Source organism: Tamandua tetradactyla, chromosome 16, assembly GCF_023851605.1.
Source record: "Tamandua tetradactyla isolate mTamTet1 chromosome 16, mTamTet1.pri, whole genome shotgun sequence".
Taxonomy (NCBI): Eukaryota; Metazoa; Chordata; class Mammalia; order Pilosa; family Myrmecophagidae; genus Tamandua; species Tamandua tetradactyla.
The window spans coordinates 62,901,483-62,926,828 of NC_135342.1; the positions used below are offsets into that span (position 1 = coordinate 62,901,483).

The following is a 25,346-nucleotide window of genomic DNA, read 5'->3' on the forward strand; positions in this document are numbered from 1 at the left end:
CTGTGGGGGAGGGGCGCTGGCTGCCACAGCTTTGGGAACTTATGGTTCTGGGAGGTTCTCGCAGGTGGTCCAGCTGGTCCAGACTGGGGTATGCTGTGTGTCTGGTCACTGATGTGGCCCCAGGAGCTGTTCTGTACTGTTTCTGGTTATTTAGTAGTTGTTCTGGAGGACGAACTAAAACGCGCACGTTGTTAAGCCGCCATCTTGACCCAGAAGTTCCGCTCATACATTCTTGATGGAAATGTAAAATGATGATACTGCTGTGGAAAGTTGGTGGTTCCTCAGAAAGCTGAACATTAAATTACCATATGACATGGCAATTCCACTTCTAGGTACATACCCCAAAGAATTGAAAAGAGGGCTGAAACAGGTATGTGTACATCAGTGTTCATAGCAGCATTATTCATAATGACCAGAAAGTGGAAACAACCCAATGTCAACAGATGAGTGGATAAACAAAATATGGTATTTGTGTGTGTGTGTGTGTGTATATATATAAAATATTATTTGGCTATAAAATGAAACCAAGTTCTGATCATGCTGCAACATGGACAAACTTTGAAGACATCATGTTGAATGAAATAATCCAGACACAAAAGGACAAATATTGGTATGATTTCACTTATGTGAAATACCAAGAAAAAACAAGTTCATAAAGATAGAAATTAAAATACAGGTTACCATAGGCCAGGGTGGGCAAAGAATGGGTGGTTATTGTTTAATACCCACAGAGTTTTGGTAATAGATGGTGGTACCATATTGTGAATGTAATTAATATCACTGAGTTTTACACATGAAAGTAGTTAAAACAGGAAATTATATGTTGCATATATATATATATATTATCTCAATAAAAATCTTTTTCAAAGGTGGATTATAATAGTAACTATATCATAGATATGTGTATGTGTGTATATATGTATTTCTTAGAAAAGTGACTATACATGGTACGTATTCAATGCATTTTAGCTATATTATTCAACAAATAATTATTGAGTCCTGGGTCCAAGCTATATACTTGGATTACACCATGAACAAGATTTGCTCCTTGTTCCTTTCACTTAGAATACGTTTCTTTGTATTCAGGTCTTATGGCTATTTGCTATGGTAACTTGGATTTCTCATTCCTAATTGCCTTTTGTAGCTGAAGTCAAGTGATTTTGCTGTCCTGAAGCAGTTGCTGCCTCTGTTGGAGAAGGTCTCCAACACATACCCTGACCCTGTCATCCAAGAACTTGCTGTTGATCTCCGCATCACCATTTGTACTCATGGAGCATTTTCCACTGAGGCTATCAATATGGCTGCCCAAAGAACCATGAACATAAAAGATCCGGAAGGAGGAATAGAAGAGCAACAACAAATCAACTGTGAAAGACACACTGTTGTAGCACATAGCCACCCGGAACAACAGCAGAAAAGTGAAAAACCTAACCAAACAGGCCTGAGATCTAATCCTCCACTCATTTCTCAGGAAGTAAATGAACCCAGCACTATTATGGACCAGAAATCTGGAAGCATAACCACAGAACAACTTCAGGAGGTTCTTTTATCAGCTTATGATCCTCAAATTCCGACACGGGCTGCTGCGCTACGAACTCTTTCCTGCTGGATAGAGCGGAGGGAAGCAAAAGCCCTTGAGATGCAAGAGAAGCTTCTCCAGGTGAGTAGAACACACTAGAAAAACATGTACACAGAGGTTGGAGAAGCTTTCAGGTAGCATTAATTAAACTCAAGTATTTTTGAAGCCTCGACTAATTGTCAAGCACTATCCTGTGCTTTTTGCAATTTCAGTTATTCTGAGGAGGCAAAACTTAGACACAGGAAAGACGTAGTTAATCATGAGGCTACTCAGCTGAACATGAGCAGAGTGCCAAAATTCATAAACAAACAAATGCCATGGACAGTCAGGAAACGAAGAGAGGTCACATTTGGAGAAAATAGATCTTGACATGGCCTTATTGCATTTGTAATATTTGAGTAGATGAAAGAAGAAGAATGGAACAGCCTGAGAAAATTCTCAGGGATGGGATAGTAGCTTTTATGGTATAGGTCTACTTTCAGAACCACAGCCTAACCCTGATAAGCCACCTGTTTTCTCTGGGTCTTTCTTAGAGGGACATTGTGTGGAACTGGGGAGTCTCCCCTCTTCTTTTCTGTCACCATTGAAAACAATGCTTTAAATTGTATATTTATGGGGTAAAATATATATGTTTACTTGGGGATTTTCTCTTTTGTGTAAATTGTCCTGGCCACAATATGGGTTAGAGATTAAGAGCGAGTTGTCTGGAGATAAATGCCTGCGATCAAATCCCAGGTCAGTTTGTTGGTTAAGTTATTTAAACTTTCTTAATTTCTACATCTATAAAGTGAGAATAATAATAGGACTTACTTTATGAAGAGAGATTTAAAATGAAATAGTCTAGGTAAAGCACAAATTATAGTGAAGGGTATATAATGAGCTCCCATTAAGGTTAGCTGTCATTATTATTATTATGTCTTTATGCTTTAGCCTTGTCTAAGAATTCTGATTCTGATTGAGAAAATTCATTTTTAGTTAGTAAAATCTTACAACAAATTGTTTAATAATAACTGTTTATTGAGCCTTTGTTTCTAATCCTTACAACAACTGGTATTATCCTCATTTTGTAGATGAGAAAACCAAGGTATGGAAATGTGCCAAAGATTTATTGTCATCGAAAAATCACTGAAAATCTTTATTCTTTTGAGGCTGCTGACCAGGATCTTTCTTAAATCTTACTTGCTCTTTGTGAATCATCACTGCTATATTTTGTGGTTCCAGGTATTTTTGGAGAACTTGGAGCATAAAGATACCTTTGTATATCTGTCCGCTATTCAGGGTAAGTTCATCCTGGTTAAAAAACTTTGAGTCTATGGATCAAGTTTTATATCATCTATATAAGTCTTCAGCTATATTTACTTATCATTCTGTAGATTAAATCCCATTCTTCTAATTCAAGGAGGTAAATAATGTCTCATATATGAGCTCTTTATATTAACTTCTTAAGTACTTGACTGCTATTAGTTCGCACTTTTATTTTCTCTTTTATGATTCTTTGTTGTTCTGCACATCTGCATTAATTTGTGGATTGCAGATCTTGATAGGGGGCTAAAAGGGGTATAGAAAGTTGGGCATCTTCCTCTAAAGGGTGAAAAGCAGTGATGAGATGGTCAGAATTAATTCTCAGCTTCTCTGGGCTCCATCAGTGTAGTATAGTGGTTGAGAGCTAGGGCTCTGTTCTCAGCTACGCAAATTACTTAATCCCACTGGGGTACTGTTTCCTTGTCTATAAAAAGGAGCTAAATGAGAACGTAAAATGCTGCAGCCACTTTAGAAATAGCTGGCAGTTCCTCCAAAACATAGACATAGAATTGCCATTTGACCCAGCAATTCTGCTCCTACTTATATATCCAAGAAAAATGAAAACATGTCCACATGATAATTTTTTTAAAACGTAACACATACAAACACGAAATTCTTACCATATAATCATTCCATTCTTAGTATATAATCAGTAACTCACAGTATCATCACATAGTTGTATATTCATCACCATGATCATTTCTTAGGACATTCACATTAATTCAGAAAAAAGAATAAAAAGAAGAAAGAAAAAAACTCAAACATACCAAATCCCTTGCCCCTCCCTTTCATTGACTGCTAGTATTTCCATCTACCCAATATATTTTAGCCTTTGTTTCCCTTATTTTTTTCCTATACCCCTTCCCACTCCGTTTCATTGTTCATTAGCATTTCAATCTACTAAATTTATTTTAACATTTGTTCCCCCTATTATTTGTTTATTTTTAATCCGTATGTTTTACTCATCTGTCCATACTGTAGATAAAAGGAGCATCCAACACAAGGCTTTCACAGTCACACAGTCACACTGTGAAAGCTATATCATTATACAATCATCTTCAAGAAACATGGCTACTGTTTCTTGATATCTATATAATGCGTAAGAATAACCTCCAGGATAACCTCTTGACTCTGTTTAAAATCTCTCAGCCATTGACACTTTGTCTCATTTCGCTCTTCCCCCTTTTGGTTGAGAAGGTTTTCTCAATCCCTTGATGCTGAGTCCTAGCTCATTCTAGGGTTTCTGTCCCACATTGCCAGGAAGTATTACATCCCTGGGAGTTGCGTCGCGTGTAGAGAGGAGGAGGACAATGAGTTTGCTTGTCATGTTGGCTGAGATAGAGAGAGAGCCCACATCTGAGCAACAAAAGAGGTTCACTGGAGGTGACTCTTAGGCCTAATTTTATTTTATTTATTTATTTATTTTTCAGGCCTAATTTTAAGTAGGCTTGGCCTTTCCTTTGCAGGGATAAGTTTCATATGAACAAACTCCAAGATTGAGGGTTTGGCCTATTGCTTTGGTTGTTCCCACTGCTTGTGAGAATATCAGGAATCCTCCACATGGGGAAGTTGAATTTTCTCCCTTTCTTGTCATTCCCCCAAGGGGACTTTGCAAGTACTTCTTTATTCACTGTTCAAATCACTCTGGTATTTATTGGGGCATCACTCTGGACAAACCTACAAAATCTCATGCCCTACTCAAGGTTCCATGTACTTATGATGTTCAATTAAACTGTCTACTAAGTTATATTAGGAAATACACTAGTCAAAATATAAATTTTGTACCAAATAAACATTTTTTGCTTTAGTCTTACACATATGTTAAAGTTTTAAAATATGAATTACCATCTATTTCAGTACCCTGTAGTATTGACATTCCTTTGTTTTTCCTCATGCAAAAACATTTTTTAATTTGTACATTTAGTCACTATCATTGTACATTCTAGGCATTCCTAGATCATACCATCTCAGTTTTTATCATCTATCTTTCCTCCTGATTTCATTTGTGCCCCTAGGCTTCCTCCCTCTATCAGTCTCACATTCAGCTTCATTCAGTATACTAACATTATTGTATTATAGTTAGGTAGTATTGTGCTATCCATTTCTGAATTTTTACAAACAGTCCTGTTATACAATCTGTATCCCTTCAGCTCCAATTACCCAATATCTACCCTGTTTCTATTTCCTGATGGTCTCTGTTCTTAACTGAAATTCATTCACTAATGTTTGTTCATATCAGTGAGACCATACAGTATTTGTCCTTTTGTTTTTGGCTAATCTCACTCAGCATAATGCCCTCAAAGTCCATCCATGTTGTTATTTACTTCACTTTATTCTGTCTTACAGCTGCATAATATTCCATCTTATCTATATACCTTAGCTTGTTTAGCCATGCGTCTGTTGATGGACATTTGAGCTGTTCCCATCTCTTGGCAATTGTAAATAATACTACTATAAACATTGGTGTGCAAATGTCCATTTGTGTCCTTGCCCTCATGTCCTGTCTACATAATAATTTGTACATGAATGATCATAACAGCATTATTTATAATAGCCAAAAGGTGGAAACAACCTAAATATCCATCAACTGATGAATGGGTAGACAGAATGTATAGAGATGTACAATGGAATGCTATTCAGCCATAAAAAGGAATGAAGTACTTCTACGTACTACAACATGGATGGACATTGAAAGCAAACTAAGTGAAAACAAGTGAACTAGTCAGAAAAGACCACAAATCATATGACTCCATTTATATGAAATGTTAATAATAGGTAAATTTAGAGACAAAGAGTAAATAAGTGGTTGCCTGTGGCTGGGAGGGCTAAGGGGTGAGGGGGTGGGCTGAGTTATTGCTAAAGGGTAGAGTTTCTTTTTTTTATCTTTTTTTTGGGGGGGTGGGGTGGTGGTGCATGGTCCAGGAATCAAACCCAAGTCTCCTGCATAGAAGGTGAGCATTCTACCACTGAACCACATGTGCACCCCAGAGTTTCTTTTTAGAGTGATGAAATATTCTAAAATTGATTGTGGTGATAGTTGCACAACTCAGTGACTATGGTAAGAATCACTGAATTCTACACTTTAACGGTCACCTGAACCTAAACTAACCATCATATTTACTGTCACTCATGCTCTTGCGAACCAGTTGAGGTTCATCTCAACTAGACTTGGCTTGGCTGGTCTACTATCCTGTTTCTTCTGCCTCATTCTGTTGTCTAAAACAAGTCATGTGGCTGAACCTAGAAGTCAAGGGTCAGAGAAATATACTTGGACTCTTTAGTAGAACAAACTGCCAAGCCACATGGCAAAGGGCATGGGTGCAGGGAGGGATAAAAATTTGAAGCTAGTAATCCAGTCCTCTACTCTGTGTTATGTTTACCTTTGTGATGGTTAGATTCTAGTGTCAACTTGCACAAGTGATTATAACAAGTTGTCTGGTCAGGCAAGCACTGGTCTGACCATTGCTGCAAGAATGTTTTCTGGCTGGTTGATAAACCGGAAGGCTGGTGTATTAATCATCAGTCAGCTGATTGCATTTATGGCTGACTACATCTCCAATCAACTAAGGCATGCCTCCCACAGTGAGATAATTCAATCAGTTGAAGGCTTTCAAGAAAGAAGAGAGATTTTCACTGCATCTTCAGCCAGGGAGCTTTTCCTGTGGAGTTTGTCCAGACCCTTCATCAGAGCTGCCAGCTTCACAACCTGTCCTATGGACTTTGAACTCTTCCATTCCCACAGCTGCAGTGAGATACCTTTATAAATCTCATATTTACTGATCTCTCCTGTTGGTTCTGTTTCTCTAGAGAACCCTAACTAACACATCTTCCAAAGGCAAGATCCTCTATGAGTACAGTCACATTGGCTAGTTATTTTTTGGTATAATTTGAGTGTGTTTTATACAAACATAGTAGTTTAAGATTAAGAGAAAATATAGAGGGAAATGTATTAAGATATGAAACTCTGAGTCTTGGATTTATTCTTTATTCAATAAATATTTAGCATGTACTTATTATACACAAACACTTTAGATGGAGTCATCATGATTAGGTTAAAAAGTGAAGAGAATTCTTCAAAGGAAAGAAAGTGATCACCCAAAGAGGTAAAAGGACAGCTAGGCCAGAGCACACGCCAGAAGAGTTGAGAATTTCAAGAGACAAAGTAGTCACTTTGCAGTGGAGAAGTCAAAGAGGGAATTGAGATGAACTGGAGGGCTCAGTAGGGTCCAGGTGGCCACATGACATGGATGGTACTTAAAGAAATCAAATAAATGAATGAAATAAGAGCCTTACATACCTATAAAGAATAAGTCTCAGAAAATAAGTCATCCTAAACTTTTCTCAAGAAACTATAATGCAGGCAAGGTAATGCTTTTCATTGATTTTTTTTTGGACTGGGTTTTTGGAAGTGGTAGAATAACATTGGAATGTGGCAACATTGCTCTGTGAAATGAGCTTCATAGCTGATTAACTCATTGAGCTCATTAGCCTTGAGGGTCTGTTATAAAAGTCACAACTGTAGGTTCTATGTTTGTTTTTATTAATTTTAATTGGTGCGCTAATCATTTAGTAGCTAATTTCATGATGAAGAACGTGGAAGGTAGATTCTGTTCTTACTTAGCTCTCCAGGATGGACAAGTTTGAATTAATTGATGTTTTTGGTATTTGTAACATACACTTAGCAGCCAAAGCCTCAGGTAACTTACTCATTAAGAAAGGAAGGAGCTGTATTTTCCCACCTGGCATAGCCAAGGTAGTTTGCCCAGGCCCAAATCACTCTAGGAGCCAAGCTTTTCTAGACTCTCAGTAAAGCAAGACCTGTCCACCTGTGCTCATGCAGTAAAGAGGCACCTGGTTGTAGTTGCAGTAGCATTCAGTTTTTGGAAGTGTGTGTGTATGCATTTAAAGTTTTCTTTTTCTAGACTGCCTAAGTGGCTGTATGTGAAAGTTACAATGTACCTTTTACTTAATTTATTAATATTTTGGATTTCTTTTGTAATTGTTCGCCAGCTTTGTCTTCAGTCTAGACAGAAAGCATAAGGAAATTAAATGTATTCGTTCATTCTGAAATGCCTGAGTTCAGAATTTGAGTATGAATTATCTATCACATAGCTATAACTGCCAGAAAGAAAGTAATCGGAACTTGAGAACTAAACCCACTACGAGTTAAATTTTAATTTTATGAAAGACTGTCTGCATCCCTTTTGTTCCTACTGAAAAAGTAATGGTTGATTTATTTCTCATATAGCAGCTGCTTTCGGGTATTCAGTAGCAGCTTCTGGCAGAACACAAAGTTACTGAGCTCCAGTTACAATTCAGTTTATAAATAGAAGATAAACTTAAATCTACCATTTTTAGATTCCTTGTATATTCTTTTTCCTTGTTTTATCAACATTATTATTAACAAGTAATGCATTTTCATTGTTTAATTTTTTTTAATGACAAGGAAGTATATAAGGTAGAAAGTGGAAGTCCTTCTGTCTTCTGAAATGGTAGTTAAAATAAATATGTCCTTGAGAGTCCCATAATGTATAGTAGATGTTTTGGGAATTTTTCTCTTTTGAGATTGATGACTCAATAATGAATGCAGTAAATAAGTGATATTCTTCAATTAAGATAGTATAGCCACATTATTTATCATACTGTGAATCTGCTTATGTGTCCTCTCCGTCATTTTCAATTATTCAGAAGACATTTTGAAAGCAACTCCAGAGACAGATGTATTTCAAGGATCCAAGTGACCCCTATCAGGGTAAAAAGGACTTCCAGATGAAACTACCATACTATATATTTTTTAAATGCAATTTTTTTGTGATATATATTCCTATACCATATAATCATCCAAATTGTACAGTCAGTGGTTCACAGTGTCATTATATAGCTGTGCATTTGTCATCAGAATAGATTTTTTTAAACATTTTCATTACTCCAAAAAAAAAAAGGATTAAAGTTAAAAAGAACACCAAAGCATCCCATACCCCCCACCTCCCTAATATTTATTTATTTTTGTCTTTTATTTCTTCTTACTCATCTGTTCTGCTTTGAATAAAGGAAGTATCAGTCACAAGGTTTTCACAGTCACATGGTCACATCTTAAAGGTTCTATAGTTATTCAGTCATCTTCAAGAATCAAGGCTATTAGATTACAGTTCAGCAGTTTAGGTATTTCCATCTAGCTACTCTAATATCCCCAAAACTTAAAAAGGATATCTATTTAATGCATAAGAATAACTTCCAGAATGATCTCTTGACTCTATTTGAAATCTCTCAGCCAATGAAACTTTATTTTGTTTCATTTCTCTTCCCCCTTTCGGTCAAGAAGTCTTTTCTCAATCCCATAATGCTGGGGCCAGTTTCATCCCCGGGGGTCATGTCCCAAATTGCCTGAGAGATTTATACCCCAAGGAGTCACATGGTGGGTAGGGCAGTGACTTCACCTGTGGAGTTGGCTTAGAGAACTGTGCTCATTTTTAAAATGAAAAAATAAAATAAAAAAACAGGCTCTGAGCCAAGCATGGGAAGTGAAAGCTTGCCAGTGTGTGTGGAGTGAAGAGGATTTAGCCATCTTGACATGCTTGGACAAATCACACTACTGTCTTCTACCCTCTTTCTTTCAGAGGAGAGTTTTCACTTTTGGCAAAAAAAACCAAGGGGAGGGAAGGCAAAAGGCCCAAAAGTGAGAACTTTGATGCAAGGTGAAATTGGTTTGTTTTTTTTAAAACTTATTTATTAATTTAAAAAATTAACAACAAACAAACAAAAACATTAACATATCATTCCATTCTACTTATACAATCAGCAATTCTCAATATCATCACATAGTTGCATATTTATCATTTCTTAGAACATTTGCATCGATTTAGAAAAAGAAATAAAAAGACAACAGAAAAACAAATAAAACGATAACAGAGAAAAAAAAAATTATACATACCATACCCCTTACCCCTCGCTTTCATTTACCACTAGCATTTCAAACTAAATTTATTTTAACATTTGTTCCCCTTATTATTTATTGTTATTCCATATGTTCTACTCGTCTGTTGATATGGTAGATAAAAGGAGCATCAGACACAAGGTTTTCACAATCACACAGTCACATTGTGAAAGCTATATCATTGTTCAATCATCATCAAGAAACATGACAACGGGAACACAGCTCTACATTTTCAGGCAGTTCCCTCCAGCCTCTCCATTACATCTTGAATAACAACGTGATATCTACTTAATGCGTTAAGAATAACCTCCAGGATAACCTCTCGACTCTGTTTGTAATCTCTAAGCCATTGACACTTTGTCTCATTTCACTCTTCCCCCTTTTGGTCGAGAAGGTTCTTTTGATCCCTTGATGTTAATTCTCAGCTCATTCTAGGGTTTTTCTCAATCCCTTGATGCTGAGTCTCAGCTCATTCTAGGATCTCTGTCCCACGTTGCCAGGAAGGTCCACATCCCTGGGAGTCATGTCCCACGCAGAGAAGGGGAGGGTGGTGAGACTGCTCGTCGTGTTGGCTGAGAGAGAGGCCACATCTGAGCAACAAAAGAGGCTCTCTTGGGGGTGACTCTTAGGCCTAGATTTTAAGTAGACTTGACCTATCCTTTGTGGGGTTAAGTTTCATATGAACAAACCCCAAGACTGGGGGCTCAGCCTATAGCTTTGGTTGTCCACACTGCTTGTGAGAATATAAAAAATTCAACTTGGGGAAGTTGAATTTCTCCCCATTCTCACCATTCCCCGAAGTGGGCTTTGCAAATACTTTTCCACTCACTGATCAAATCACTCTGGGATTCACTGGGGCATCACTCTGGTCGAGCCAACAAAATCTCATGTCCTACCTGAGATTCCAAGTACTTATGGCGTTCAATCAAACTATCTACATAAGTTATATTAGGAAATGCTCTAGTCAGAATATAAATTTTGTAACATTTTTTGCTTTAGTCTCACACATAAAGTGACATTTTAAAATATTAATTACCATCTATTTTCAGCACCCTGCAATAATGACATTCCTTTGTTCTTCCTCATGCAAAAACATTTTTAAAATTTGTACATTGTACATTTCACTATTATTATACACTCTAGGCATTCCTAGATTATACCATCTCAATCTTTAACATCTATCTGTGAAGTTGTTTTTAACAGAGTTTCAAACTGAGCAGGACTACAAATCCTAATTTGTTGGAGACTGATCTCCCTGTCACATTCTCAGATTGTGAGAATAAAGTAAGTTGGGGAATCATTAAACTGAAAATAATTTTACCTCTTGAAGGACCATCTAATTGGATCTGGAATTGTAGTCCTTGAAATTTGTTGTCTCCATTATGTCCTTGAAATGAGAAGATTTCTTGTATGTCCTAACTGATTTTTGTACCACCTAATTAGCAAATGAGCATTTAGTGACTGTCTCTCATATATGCTGTCTCAGTACTTCTTGAAGTACTATTCTGGAAAGTAGACTTTTTTAAACAGTTTATTTGAGATTTAATTTACATTCCTAAAATTCACCCATTTAAAATACAATTTCATGTTTTTTAAAATATTTAGAGTGTTTTGTCACCATCTCCACAATCTAATTTTTTCTAACTTTTTATTTTGAAATACTTTCAAACTTACAGGATAGTTACAAAAAATAATCCAAACCTCTGATACAGAGAACTCCAACATACCCCAATTCTCCAGATACCCAGATCCACTAATGTAACTTTTTGCCTCATTTGCTGTATCATTCTGTCTGACTATCTATCTATCCATTTTCTGAACATTTGAGTGTAGGTTGTACATCTTGTTCCTTGAACAGTTAATACTGTCATGTACGTTTCCTAAGAACAAGGATATTCACGTATGTAACTACATTAAGAGCAGTTATCAAGCTCAAGTAATTTAAGACTGATATAAAATTTACAGTCTATATTCCAATTTTTTCATATATACCAATAATATCCCTATGAGCCTTTTCTTCTCCCTTGCTAGATCCCATCCAGGATTGAGTATTGCATTTTATTGTTATTGTCTCTTTAGTTCTTTCTTTTTTTTAAATTATGGGAATACATATACAATATAAACTTTTCCCAACTCAACCAATCCCATGCATCTCATTCAATGGTATTAATCATATACACAGTATTTCAGTACCCTTAACACCTTCCATTATTAAAACTTTCCCATCAAAAATAAATAAATAAATAAATAAATAAATAAATAAAAGAAACTTTCCCATCTCCCCACACTGAACCCAACATTCATTATGCAGTGATTCCCCATTCCCCCTGCCCTCTCCTTGGCCCCATCCCTGACAACCTGTACTCTAATTTCAGTTTCTATGAGCTTGCTTATTCTCCTAAATTCTATTTGCTTTTACCATGGGGCTTAAAATGTAACATCCTAAATCTATAACAATGTTGTTTACATTGTTACAATTTAAACTATGTTCCCATACTCCTTTGTCCCCACCCCTTTATGTAGTTCTTATCACAAATTACATATTTATACATTATAAGTCCAAATATATTGATTTATGTTTACATTTTATGCATTTGCCTATTAGATCCCATTGGAAGTAAAAAGTGGTGTTACAAACCAAAAATACAATAGTATTGATGTCATTATTTTACTGGGTTTCAGTCAATTGCCTAATGTCCTTTCCTTTCAACTTGCAGAACTCTGTTTAGCATCTCTTGTAGGGCCAATCTGATGGTTATGAGGTGCCTCAGCTTTTGTTTATCTGGGAATGTCTTAATCCTGTCCTCATTTTTGAAAGATAGTTTTGCCAGATATAGAATTCTTGTGTGGCAATTTTTTTTTTTTCAGAACTTTAAATATGTCTTCCAACTGCCTTCTTGCCTTTATGGTTTCCAGTGAGAAATCAGTACTTAATATTATTGAGGCTTTCTTGTATGTAGCATATTGCTCTCTCTTGTGGCTTTCAGAATTTTCTCTTTATCTTTGGCATTTGACAGTTTGATTATAATATGGTTTGGCATAGCTCTATATGGGTTTATCCTGTTCGAATTTGTGGAGCATCTTGGGTGTGTACATTCATGCCTTTTGCTAAAAATTGGGACGTTTTCAGCCATTATTTCTATGAATATTTTCTCTACCCCTTTCTGTCTTCTGGAACTTCCACAATGTGTGTACTGGTATGCTTGATGGTACCCCACAGATTCCTCAGGCTCTGTTTATGTTTATTCATTCTTCTTTCTGCGCCTCAGACTGGATGATTTTAATTGTCTTATCTTCAAGTTCACTGACTCCAGTCTGCTGTTGTATCCCTTTGGGGAATTTTCAGTTTCTGTTACTGTGGTCTTCAGCTCTGTTTGGTTTCTTTGCATCATTTCCATCTCTCCATTGGTATTCTTTGCGTTCACCTATCATTTTCCTGATTTCTTTTAGTTCTCTGTTCATACTTTCCTTTAGCTTTTTGAGCAAATTTAGAACTATTTTTTAAAGTCCTTCTGGAATGTCCCAGGTCTGGTCCCTCATTGATGGTTTCTAATGCTTTAATCTTCTCCTTTGTCTGGACCATCACAATCTCTCTCTTTTTTTTTTACATGGGCAGGCACCGGGAATCGAACCTGGGTCCTCTGGCATGGCAGGCAAGCATTCTTGCCTGCTGAGCCACCGTGGCCTGCCCCCATCACAATCTTTTGGTGAAACCTGAACACTCTGATATTTTAGTTGTACTATCATTGATATGTAGACTCTGTAATATCTGTCCTTAGCTTATATCCAGCTAGTGTTTTCCTTGAATGCCAGGCTCTAACAAGAAAAAAATAAGCAAGAAAATAGAAAATATCTTTCCCATTCTTTGCAGATTGACTAGTGCAAGTGCTCTCTTTCAGGGCTTATCCACACAAAACATTTAGAGAAAAGCTCCAGGCCATAGTGTATGGGCCTCCCTAGTCCTTTCTGTGCATGTGTATTCTCTTGGGCATGCATGTTGGGCCCTGGAAATTCCCCAATTTAGGTGAATAGGAGTATTCCCTCTTCCCTACAGCCAGCAATGCCTTGGCCACAGAAGCACAACTTTACTGTTTTCCCACAGCATTCTATAGGAGAGTTCTTTGAGCTGCCTTTTGCATGCATGGCAAGTTCTGGGATGGCAAGTCTCTCAAGTCACCACCAGATTGGGCCAAAAATATATGTTCCCTGCATGTGCAGAAGGACTGCTCTGCTCCCTCTGGAAAGGGTTCTGCACTGGGAGTGTGGGCCGGCTCTGTTCCAAGTCAGGGAGGGATGGGGGTGGGGCCTGCCAGGGCACCAGGAGATCTTACCACTTCTAAGAAAACTTTTTCATGATTTGCCGCTTGCCTTGTTATTGAAGTTCCTTAACTGTTTTCTACATCCTTGTGCAAGATGTTTCAGCCGGTTCTTGCCGGTTGATCAAAGCTTCTGTCGGGGGCAGAGCCCTGAAGCACTTTATTCCACCATCTTAATCGGGTTGGTCACCACTATTCCACCATCTTAATCGGGTTGGCCACCACAATCTAATTTTAGAACATTTTTATCACTCCCAAAAGAACTCCTATACACAGTATTTCACTTCCCATTCCCCACTTCCTTTATTCCATGGCAACCACTAATCTACTTTCTATCTTTATAGGTTTGCCTGTTCTGGACATTTCATATATGTCTTTTGTGACTGGTTTCTTTCATTTACCATTATGTTTTTAGGGTTTATTCATGTTATGCATGAATCAGTACTTCATTTCTTTTTATTGTTGAATAATATTTCATTCTTCTATAGGGATATACCATATTTGACTAGTCCATTTATCATTTGTTAGACATCTGGTTGTTTCCACTATCTAACTGTTGTGAATCTTGCTGCTATGAACATTTGTGTACAAGTTTTTGCATGAACATATACTTTTGGTTCTTTAGGGCATATACCTACAAGTGAAATTGCTGGTCATATGGTAATTCTATGGTAATTCCACTGAACTGTTTTTCCATAGCATCTTCATCATTTTATATTCCCACCAGCAATGTATGAGAGTTTTAATTTCTCCACATTTGTGGCAACACTTGCTATTTTTAAAAATTATAAAATTAAGAAAATTTTCTTTTAAGTTATAGCTATCCTAGTGGAATAAGTGGCACCTTATTGTGGTTTTGATTTACATTTCACTTTCACTAATGATTAATGATGTTGAGTATCATTTCATATGTTTATTGGCCATTAATGTATCTCCTTTGGAGAAGTATCTCAAGTCCTTTGCCTGTTTTTTTAATTGGGTTGTTTGTCTTTTTGTTGTTGAACTGTAAGAGTGCTTTACATATTCTGGATACTAAACCCTTATCAGAGGTATGATTTACAAATATTTTCTCCATTCTGTGGGTTGTCTTTTCTTTTTGGTGTCATTTAAAATACATTATTTCTAACTTTGATGAAGTCAACTTATTAATCTTCCTTTTTTATTGCTTTTGGTATAATTTCTAAGAAATCATTGCCTAACCCAAGATAAAAAAATTTACTCCTGTGTTTTCTCCTAATAGTTCTATAACTCCTATATCTAGGCTAATTAACCATTCTGAGTTAATTTGGGGGTATAATGCGATATATCCTGTCCCCATTTTTTAACCAAAGATTCTTAGACCTAGTCCCTGTCCTAAGATTACATGACAAATAATCTGGACCTTGGTCTTTGGCTCTCAAATTTTGATTTTTCCCCCCATCATGTTAGATTACTTCTCTTGAAGTTTCAAATAATGGTAGAAATTGACTCTGTTGTTGTTGTCCTTAAAATGGAAAACTGACATTATTGTTATGATTATCAATAGTGTTTGTTAAAATCAAATAATGGCTAAGCATCTAGAAAGCTTTATTCTCTGAATAAGCAGATATCATAATGTTTCTTTTATAAATGGAGAATTGACTTGCATCAAGCCGCAGAGTTGGGGAAATGGTGAGACTGGGACGAGACTTGTCTCAGCAACTCCCACTTCACGGTACCTTTCCTTACTACAGCCCAGATGATACACTCCATTCCCCCAAATCAGAGATTACTTTCAGAAGTGAGTTTTACTTCAGCTTTGTTTTTGGAATATCTGTCAAGTGGCTTCCTCTGTCAGTCGAAGAAGATGTAGCTGTCATTTCACAATTAGATTTGGATCAGAATATTTAGCAGTTTAGTACTTTTATCTGGAGTAAAGGATGAACTGGCCACTTCAGGGTTAATTATTTCTCTTCCCGCAATTGTCCTGGATTATGACTCTATAGGAGAAATGGCAATAAGAATTATAAATAGTCATTCCTATTTATTGAGAGTATAATAATAATAAGCTGATCTTAAGCATTCTTGAATTTGAGGGTAAGGGGTGGTCTGTATTTGCTCATTTGGCAATGTGTGCAAAATTGTAATCTCTGTGCATCTTTGAAATTCATCTTTTATTAGTAGAATATCAATGTGTATTACCTCATATCTGCCATTCTTCCTTCAGATGTTCGTTGATATTTCAGCACTAAGGAAAAAAATATTATCTTAGGAAGCTAGCAGAAATGAGGCTTCAGAAATCAATCTTAGCATATATGCAGTTTACTGAGATTGTGAGTTAAGTAAACATGTGCCTTTCTGTATAGGACTTTTGATACTTTTTGTATTTCTTTTGCCAATAAATGACATTTAAAAGTAACTTAGAAATTGTGCACATTAGGGAACTTATGGGAAGAGGGCAAATAGGGAGCTCCAGGACTCAGTCCTCCCACAAAAACAGCTATTAAGTAGGCAGATACTGTCTGAAACTATTTTGAAACTGCAAAGGTCAGAAGAACACTGTACAGCATCCAGGGGAGAGTGAGAGGAAAAGGCTGATAAGCTGTAAATTGCTCTCTCTACATGGCAGCCGCCTACTGGTGCTCATCTCCTACTCTTGCAACAAGCTGCCATGGGGTCCAGTCCCTGGCTACCTGCTGGGAACAAAAAAGGACATAAAAATTTTCTTCCCCAAGAACAGGGGTGGGCACAGCTGGTCACTGATCATGGCTTTTGATTAGTGAATTCAGATGGCTGTATGCCAGTAAATTAGACCTAGATGAAATGGACATATTCTTAGAAACATACAGATTACTTACATTGACTCAAGGAGAAATAGAAGATCTTAACAAACGAATAATGACTCAAGAGATTAAATCAGTAATCAAAAACCTCCCAACAAAAAAAGCCAAGTACCACATAGCATCACAGGAGAATTCTACCAAGCGTTTCAAGAAGATGCAACTCCAATTCTACTCAAACTATTCCAAAAAACCGAAGAGAAAGTAATGCTGTCTTTCTCCAAGGCCAATATCACCCTCATACCAAAGCTAGATTAAAGATAAGAAAACTACAGACCAATATCTCATAAATATAGGTGCAAAAATATTCAACAAAATACTCGCAAACCAAATCCAGGAGCATATTTAAGAAATTATACACCACAATCAAGTGGGATTCATCACTGGTATACAAGGTTGTGACAATATAAAAAAAAATCAATTAATGTAAAATACCACATTAATAAAATGAAGGAAAAAAACATATCTCAATCACTGTAGAAAAGGCATTTGACAGAATCTAGCATCCTTTCTTGATAAAACACTTACAAGTATAAGAATAGAAGGTAACTTCCTCAACATAATGAAGGGCATATTTGAAAAGCCTACAACCAATATCCTACTTAATGGTGGAAGACTGAAAACTTTTCCTCTAAGATCAGGATCAAGACCAGGATGTCCATTCTCACCAATGCTATTTAACATTGTGCTGGAAGTTCTTGCCAGAGCAGTTAGGCAGTTAGGCAAGAAAAAGAATAAAAGGCATCCAAATTGGAAAAGAGAAAGTAAAACTTTCCCTATTTGCAGATGATCCTATATACGGAAAATCCGCAACAAAGCTCCTGGAGCTAATGAATAAATTCAGCGAAGTGGCAAGATACAAGATCAACACCACTAAATCAGTAGTGATCTATACAGAAGTAATGAACAATCAGAAGAAGAAATCAAGAAAAGAATCCCATTAATAATAACAACTAAAAGAATAAATTATCTAGAAATAAATCTAACCAAGGTTGTAAAGGATTTATACGTAGAAACACTGATAAAAGAAATTAAAGATCAAAGTATATAGAGGAATAGTCTATGTTCATGGATTGGAAGACTAAATAGCATTAAGATGTCAGTACTACTCAAAGTAATTTATAGATTCAGTGCAATCCCAATAAAAATTCCAACAGCCTTCCTTATAGAAATGGGAAAAACAATCACTAAATTTATATGGAAGGGTAATGGGCTCCATGTAGCTAAAGCCATCTTGAAAAAGAAGGAAGTTGGAGGACTCTCACTTCCTGACCGTAAAAATTATTACAAAGAAACAGTAATCAAAACAGCATGGTTCTGGCACAAGGACAGACATGCACCAATGGAATAGAATTGAGAGGTCAGAAATCAGTCCTCACATTTATGGCCAATTGATTTTTGACAAGGTAGCAAAGACCAGTTAATTAGGAAAGAATAGTCTCTTCAACAAATGGTACTGGGAAGTGGTGCTTTTTTCTCCATTTTCAGAAAAAAGGAAGACCTCTACCTTGCACTATATACAAAAATCAGTTAAAAACAGATCAAAGACCTTGATATACAGATAGAACTATCAAACTCTCAGAAGAAAATATAGGGACGCATCTTCAGGACTTTGTGTTATAAAGTGGTTTTATAGACTTTACACCCAAAGTACAAGCAACAAAAGAAAAAACAGATAAACAAGACCTTATCAAAATAAACTTCTGCTCCTCAAAGGACTTTATCATGACAGTAGAACAGCAACCTACACAATGGTAGAAAATATTTGGAAACCACATATCCTAAAAAGGACTACCATGCAGTATATATAAAGAAATCCTTCAAATTAACAACAAAAAGACAAACAACCCAATTAAAAAATGGGCAAAAGATTTAAACAGATATCTCTCCAAAGAAGGTGTAGAAATGACCAGAAAGAACATGAAAAGATGCTCAACATCATTAGCCATCAGGGAAATGCAAATCAAAACCACAGTGAGATACCATTTCACATCCATTAGGATGTCTGCTATTAAAAAAATGAAAAATAACAAGTGTTGGAGTGGATGTAGAGAAATAGGAACACTCATTCATGGCTGGTAGCAATTTAAAATGTTGCAGCCACTGTGGAAGACAATTTGGTGGTTTCCCAGAAAACTAAATATAAAACTGCCAGATGACATGGCAATCCCACTACCAGATATATATCTAAAAGAATTGAAAGCAGGAACTCAAATGAATATTTGCACACCAGTGTTCATAGTGGCATTATTCACAACTGCCAAAAGATGGAAGCAACCAAGTCTCCATCAGTCAATGAATGGATTAATAAAATGTGGTATATGTATGGACTAGAATATTATTCAAGCATAAAAAGTAATGAAGTCCTGGGGGTGTAAGGGTAGTTCAGTGGTAGAATTCTCGCCTGCCATGCTAAAGACCCGGTTTCAATTCCTGGTCCACACACGTCCCAAAAAACAAACAAGCAAAACAAACAAAAGAACAAACCAACAAAAAATTCAAGAAATGGTGCTGCAATAATGGGATACTCACATGGAAAAATAATGAAATGTGACCCTGCCATACAGCATACAAAAAAAAAAAGTAATGAAGTCCTGATACATGTGACAACATGGATGAACCTTGAAGACATCATTTTGAGTAAAAAAATCCAGACTCAAAAGGACAAGTATAATATGATCTCACTTATGTGAAACAATTAGAATAAGCAAATTCATACAGTCAAGATCTAGAATATAGGTTACCATGGAATAGGGTGGGGATAGGGAATGGACTTAAAGTGTACAGGGTTCCAATTTGGGATGATGGAAATGTTTTGGTAATGAATGGTGGTGGTGATAGCATGACATTGTGAATACAGTTAAAAGTCCATGGACCTACACTATACAAACAGTGTTTCCTAAGTTAAATGGGCTTCAATTAATAATACAGTTATAAAAGCATGCTATCATCAATTGTAACATGTTCTGCATGAATACAAAGTGTTAATAGTAAGGTAGTATTTGGGAATCCTGTATTTTATGCATGATTTAGTATAAACCCACAACTTCTCTAATAAAGAAATTTAAAAAATGCATACATTATGAGAATGTGGAGCAGTTGGGATCCTCATACACTGTTGCTGGGAATGTAAAATGGTGCAACTGCTTTGGGAAACAGTCTGGCGGCAGTTCCTCAAATGATTAAACATCAAGTTACCATATGACCCAGCAATTCCAGACCTACCCAAGACAAATGAAAATGTACGTCCACACAGACACTTGCACACTAATGTTCATAGCAGCATTACTCATAATAGCCAAATGGTGGAAATAGTCCAAATGTCAATCAGCTGATGAATGGAAAAGTAAAATGTGGTTTACCAATATAATGAAATATTACTTGTCAATAAAAAGAAATGAAGTATTGATACATACTACATCATGGATGAACCCTGAAAATACTATGTTAAGTGAAAGAAGCCAATCATAAAAGCCCATATATTGTGATTCCATTCATATTAAATGTTCAGAATAGGCCAGTCCATAGAGAAAGCATAGTGGTTAGTAGGATCTGGGGCGAGGAGGACATAAAAATTGTGTTCTTTCAGGGGTGATAAAAATGTTTTGGAACTAGATAGTGGTAATGTTTGCACAACCTTAAAATAAGTTAAAAAAATCACTAAGTTATATACCTAAAATTAAAAATGAACATAAAAAATTGGAAGAGTTTTTTAATGTAATTTTATTGATATATACTCACATACCATATAATTATCAAAAATGTTCAAGGAATGGTTCATAGTATCATCATATAATTGTACAGTCAACTTTTGAACATTTTCATTACTCTAAAAAAGTAAAAAAAAGAATACCCAAAATATCCCATATGTCTTATACTCTCTATTATTTATTTATTTTTGTCCTTATTTTTAACTCATTTGTAAAAATGACAGTCTGAAAGGTCCAAGATGGTGGCTTAGTGAGGTGTGGAAGTTAATGTGTCCTTCAGAGCAGCTAATAAATAGCCAGGAACAGTACAGAACAACTGCTGGGGCCACATCAGTGACCAGACACACAGTGTACACCAGTCTGGACAAGCTGGACCAACTGTGATCCCACCCAGAACCGTGAGTCCTCCAAGCCAGAAGGCTGGCACCCCTCTCCCACAGGCTGGTTCCTGGAGGGGAAAGGAAAGAGACTTTACTAACAGCAAGGGGCTGAATTCAACCAAGCTCCAATTGTGGAATTAATTAACACATTCTGACTACTAAAAATAGGCCCCCAGCTCATTTGAACCTTGAGTAAAAGCTGAGGTTTCTGGGTTTTGCCCTGGTGCAGAGGTGGCAGGGCTGACGGAAAAAGAAAAAAATAGAGAGAGGGGTTTTTTTTTTTGGATCAGACAGCACAAAACACTTGAAAGGGTCTGGGCCCTGAAGGAAAGGAGGGGGCACATAGGACCTAGATACACAGAGCAACATACCAACTCAAGCTCTTGGTTGGCAAGCCCAAGGAATGGGGGTCCTGCTCTGAAAAGGATTTCTTTTTCTTTTCTTTTTTGTGGTTGTGTTTCAATGACTTGACTGCTCTTTGGATACAACTGCAAGGCTTCTCAGGCTCCAACTGTCCCAGGCAAGGGTGGAATTAAGCTTCTCTGAGACACAAAAAGGCTGGTCAGGTGAAAGGAAGTAATTCCCTGGAGGCTGTGCCTTCCACAGGAGATGAGTGGGCCCAGCTCAGGTGGAACCCCTCCCTCAAGAAATTCAGACCCCAGGGTCTGGAAAATGAAGTATTAAAGCTATCCTGCAACCTCTCCTCTGTCTCCACCACACCCCCAGCAGGGGGACTGCATCACTTTATGCTGGTGGGACCCACAGGCAGACAAGCGTCACATACTAGGCAGGATAGGAAAAAATGCAGAGCCTAGAGGCTTCATAGAAAAATCTTTCAACCTGATGGGTCTCACCCTCAGGGAGAACTGACTCAGGTGACTCTTTCCTCCTGAGAGTTTGGTCTGGGAAAATCTGACTGGGGTCTATAATACCTAAGTAGACTTTCCTAAGTGGGGGGGGGGGGGGGGTCGGGGAAAGGCACCATACAGACAGGGCAAAAGCAAGAAAACAAGAACTGAAAAATTCTGATCTCTTAAACAGAACCTAAGCTAGAGGTCTAGAATAAGCTGAACTGAACATCAAAGAACAGATAGACAACAAAGTCATCCAGCAAGAAAATCCTAAGTAAAAAAGTGAAAACAATCTTCAGAATAAATTAATTAAGGAAATTAAATGTCTAGATGCCAGCAAAAAATAACAGACCATACTAGGAAATTGAGGATATGGCCCAGTCAAACAAATTGACAAACTGACAATTCAAATGAGATACAGGAATTGAAACAATTAATTCAGGATGTTCGAACAGACATGGAAGACCTCATCAAAAATCAAATCAATGAATTGAGGGAGGATATAAAGAAGGCAAGGGACAAACAAAAAGAAGAAATTAAAAGTCTGAAAAAACAAATCATGGAACTTATGGGAATGAAAGACACGGTAGAAGAGATGAAAAAAATGGAAACCTACAATGTTAGAGTTCACGAGTCAGAAGATAGGATTAGTTGTGAGCCAAGGATCGTGCACGTTGTATGGAATGTATGTGTGTGATGATTTCTCAATAAATATATTTTAAAAAAAAAAAGAAGAAGATAGGATTAGTGAACTGAGGACAGGACATCTGAAATCTGACAAACAAAAGAAAATATAGAGAAAAAAATGGAAAAATACAAGCAGGGACTCAGGGAATTGAATGACAACATGAAGCACATGAATATACATGTTGTGGGTGTCCCAGAAGGAGAAGAGAAGGGAAAAGGAGGAGAAAAACTAATGGAGGAAATTATCACTGAAAATTTCCCTACTCTTATGAGAGACTTAAAATTATAGATCCAAGAAGTGCAGTATACCCCAAATAGAATAGGTCCAAATAGATGTACTCCAAGAAACTTACTGATCAGAATGTCAGATGTCAAAGAGAAAGAGAGACTTTTGAAAGCAGCAAGAGAAAAGCAATCCATCACATTCAAGGGAAGCCAAATAAGCCTATGCATAGATTTCACAGCAGATCGTGGAGGTGAGAAGACAGTAGAATGATATATTTAAGATACTAAAAGAAAAAAGCTGCCAACCAAGAATTCTATATCCAGCAAAATTGTCCTTCCAAAATGAGAAGAAAATTAAAATATTTTCAGACAAAAAAAATCACAGAGAATTTGTGACCAAGAGACCAGCTCTGCAAGAAATACCAAAGGGAGCACTAGAGACAGATACAAAAGAGAGGTGTGGAGAAGAGTGTAGAAATGAAGACTATTGGTAAAGGTAAAAAGAAGGAAAATTAGATATGACATATAAAATCCAAAAGAAAAAATGATAGAAGAAAATACTGCCCTTACAGTAATAATACTAAATGTTAATGGATTAAATTCCCCAATCAAAAGACATAGACTGGCAGAATGAATTAAAAAACAGGACCCATTTATATGCTGTCTACAGGACAGCATGTTATAGCTATGCATTTTAGACCCAAGGATAAACATAGGTTGAAAGTGAAAGGATGGGAAAAGATATTTCATGCAAACAGACTGAAATCATACAAAACACATTCTCAGATCATAGAATGAAGTTGAAAATCAATAATAGGCAGAGGCCAGAAAATTCGCAAATATACAGCGGCCCAGCAATACACTTTTAAATGACCAGTGGGTCAAAGAAGAAATTACGAGAGAAATCAGTAAATATCTCGAGGCAAATGAAAATGAAAACACTACATATCAAAACTTATGGGATGCAGCAAAGGGAGTGCTAAGAGGGAAATTTATTGCCTTAAATGCCTATTATCAAAAAAGAAGAAAGAGCAAAAATCGAGGCATTAACTGTCCACTTGGAAGAAATAGAGAAAGAACAGTAAGCTAACTGCAAAGCAAGCAAAAGGGAAGAAATAATGAAGATTAGAGCAGAAATAAATGAAATTGAGAACATGAAAACAATCGAGAAAATCAACAAAACCAGAAGTTGGTTCTATGAGAAAATCAATAAGATTGATGGACCCTTACGAGGCTGATGAAAAGAAGGGAGAGGATACAAATAAATAAAATCAGAAATGGAAGAGGAGACATAACCACTGGCCCTACAGAAATAAAGGAGGTAATGAGAGGATACTATGAACAATTTTATACTTATGAACTAGACAATATAGATGAAATGGACAACTTCCTAGAAAAGCATGAACAACCAACATTGACTTGAGAAGAAATAGACAACCTCAACAAATCAATCACAAGTAAAGGTATTGAATTAGTCATTAAAAAGCTCCCCAAATAGAAAAGTCCAGGACCTAGATGGCTTCACATGTGAATTCTACCAAACATTCCAGAAAGAATTAGTACCAATCCTGCTCAAACTCTTCAAAAAATTGAAGAGAACGGAAGGCTACCTAACTCATTCTATAAAGCCAACATCACCCTCATACTAAAGCCAGACAAAGATTCTACAAGAAAAGAAAATTACAGACCAGTCTCTCTAATGAATATAGATGCAAAAATCCTCCACCAAATTCTAGCAAATCGAATCCAGCAGCACATTAAAAGAATTACACACCATGACCAAGTAGGATTCATCCCAGGTATGCAAGGACAGTTCAGCATAAGAAAATCAATTAATGTAATATACCATATCAACAAATCAAAGCAGAAAAACCACATGATCATCTCGATTGATGCCAAAAAGGCATTTGACAAAATTCAACATCCTTTCTTGTTGAAAACCCTTCAAAGGATAGGAACAGAAGGGAACTTCATCAATGTGATAAAGGGAATATATGAAAAACCCACAACTAACATCATCCTCAGTGGGGAAAAACTGAAAACTTTCCCCTAAGATCAGGAACAAGACAAGGATGTCCATTTGTCACCATTGTTATTCAACGTTGTGTTGCCAGTTCTAGCCAGAGCAATTAGACAAGAAAAAGAAATACAAGGCATCAAAATTGGAGAAGAAGAAGGAGAACTCTCACAGTTTGCAGATTAGGTGATACTATGTGTCAAAAACCCTGAAAAATCCGTAGCAAAACTACTAGAGCTAGTAGATGAGTACAGCAAAGTGGCAGGTTACAAGATCAACACTCAAAAATTGGTAGTGTTTCTATACACTAGTAATGAACAATCTGAGGGGGAAATCAAGAAAAAAAAATTCCATTTACAATTGCAACCAAAAGAATAAAATATTTAGGAATAAATTTAACTAAGGATACAAAAACCTATGCAAAGGAAACTACAAGAAATCACTAAAAGAAATCAGAGAAGGCCTAAATAAATGGAAGGGCATACCGTATTCATGAATTTGAAGACTAGATATAGTTAAGATGTCAGTTCTACCTACATTGATGTAC

General features: G+C 36.6%; 1 protein-coding gene across 2 annotated transcripts in view; it reads left to right on the forward strand.

Annotated features, from left to right (window-relative positions):
• Positions 1-25,346, forward strand: part of TANGO6 (transport and golgi organization 6 homolog) — a 294,759-nt gene that overhangs the window by 99,691 nt on the left and 169,722 nt on the right. For both annotated transcript variants that reach the window (XR_013163629.1, XM_077132839.1), the window contains exons 13-14: positions 1,145-1,660; positions 2,801-2,858. Coding sequence is in view for 1 of the 2 variants with exons in the window: in XM_077132839.1 (XP_076988954.1) it covers positions 1,145-1,660; positions 2,801-2,858 (574 nt within the window). In the remaining variant the exon portion in view is untranslated. The remainder of the gene's footprint in view (positions 1-1,144; positions 1,661-2,800; positions 2,859-25,346) is intronic.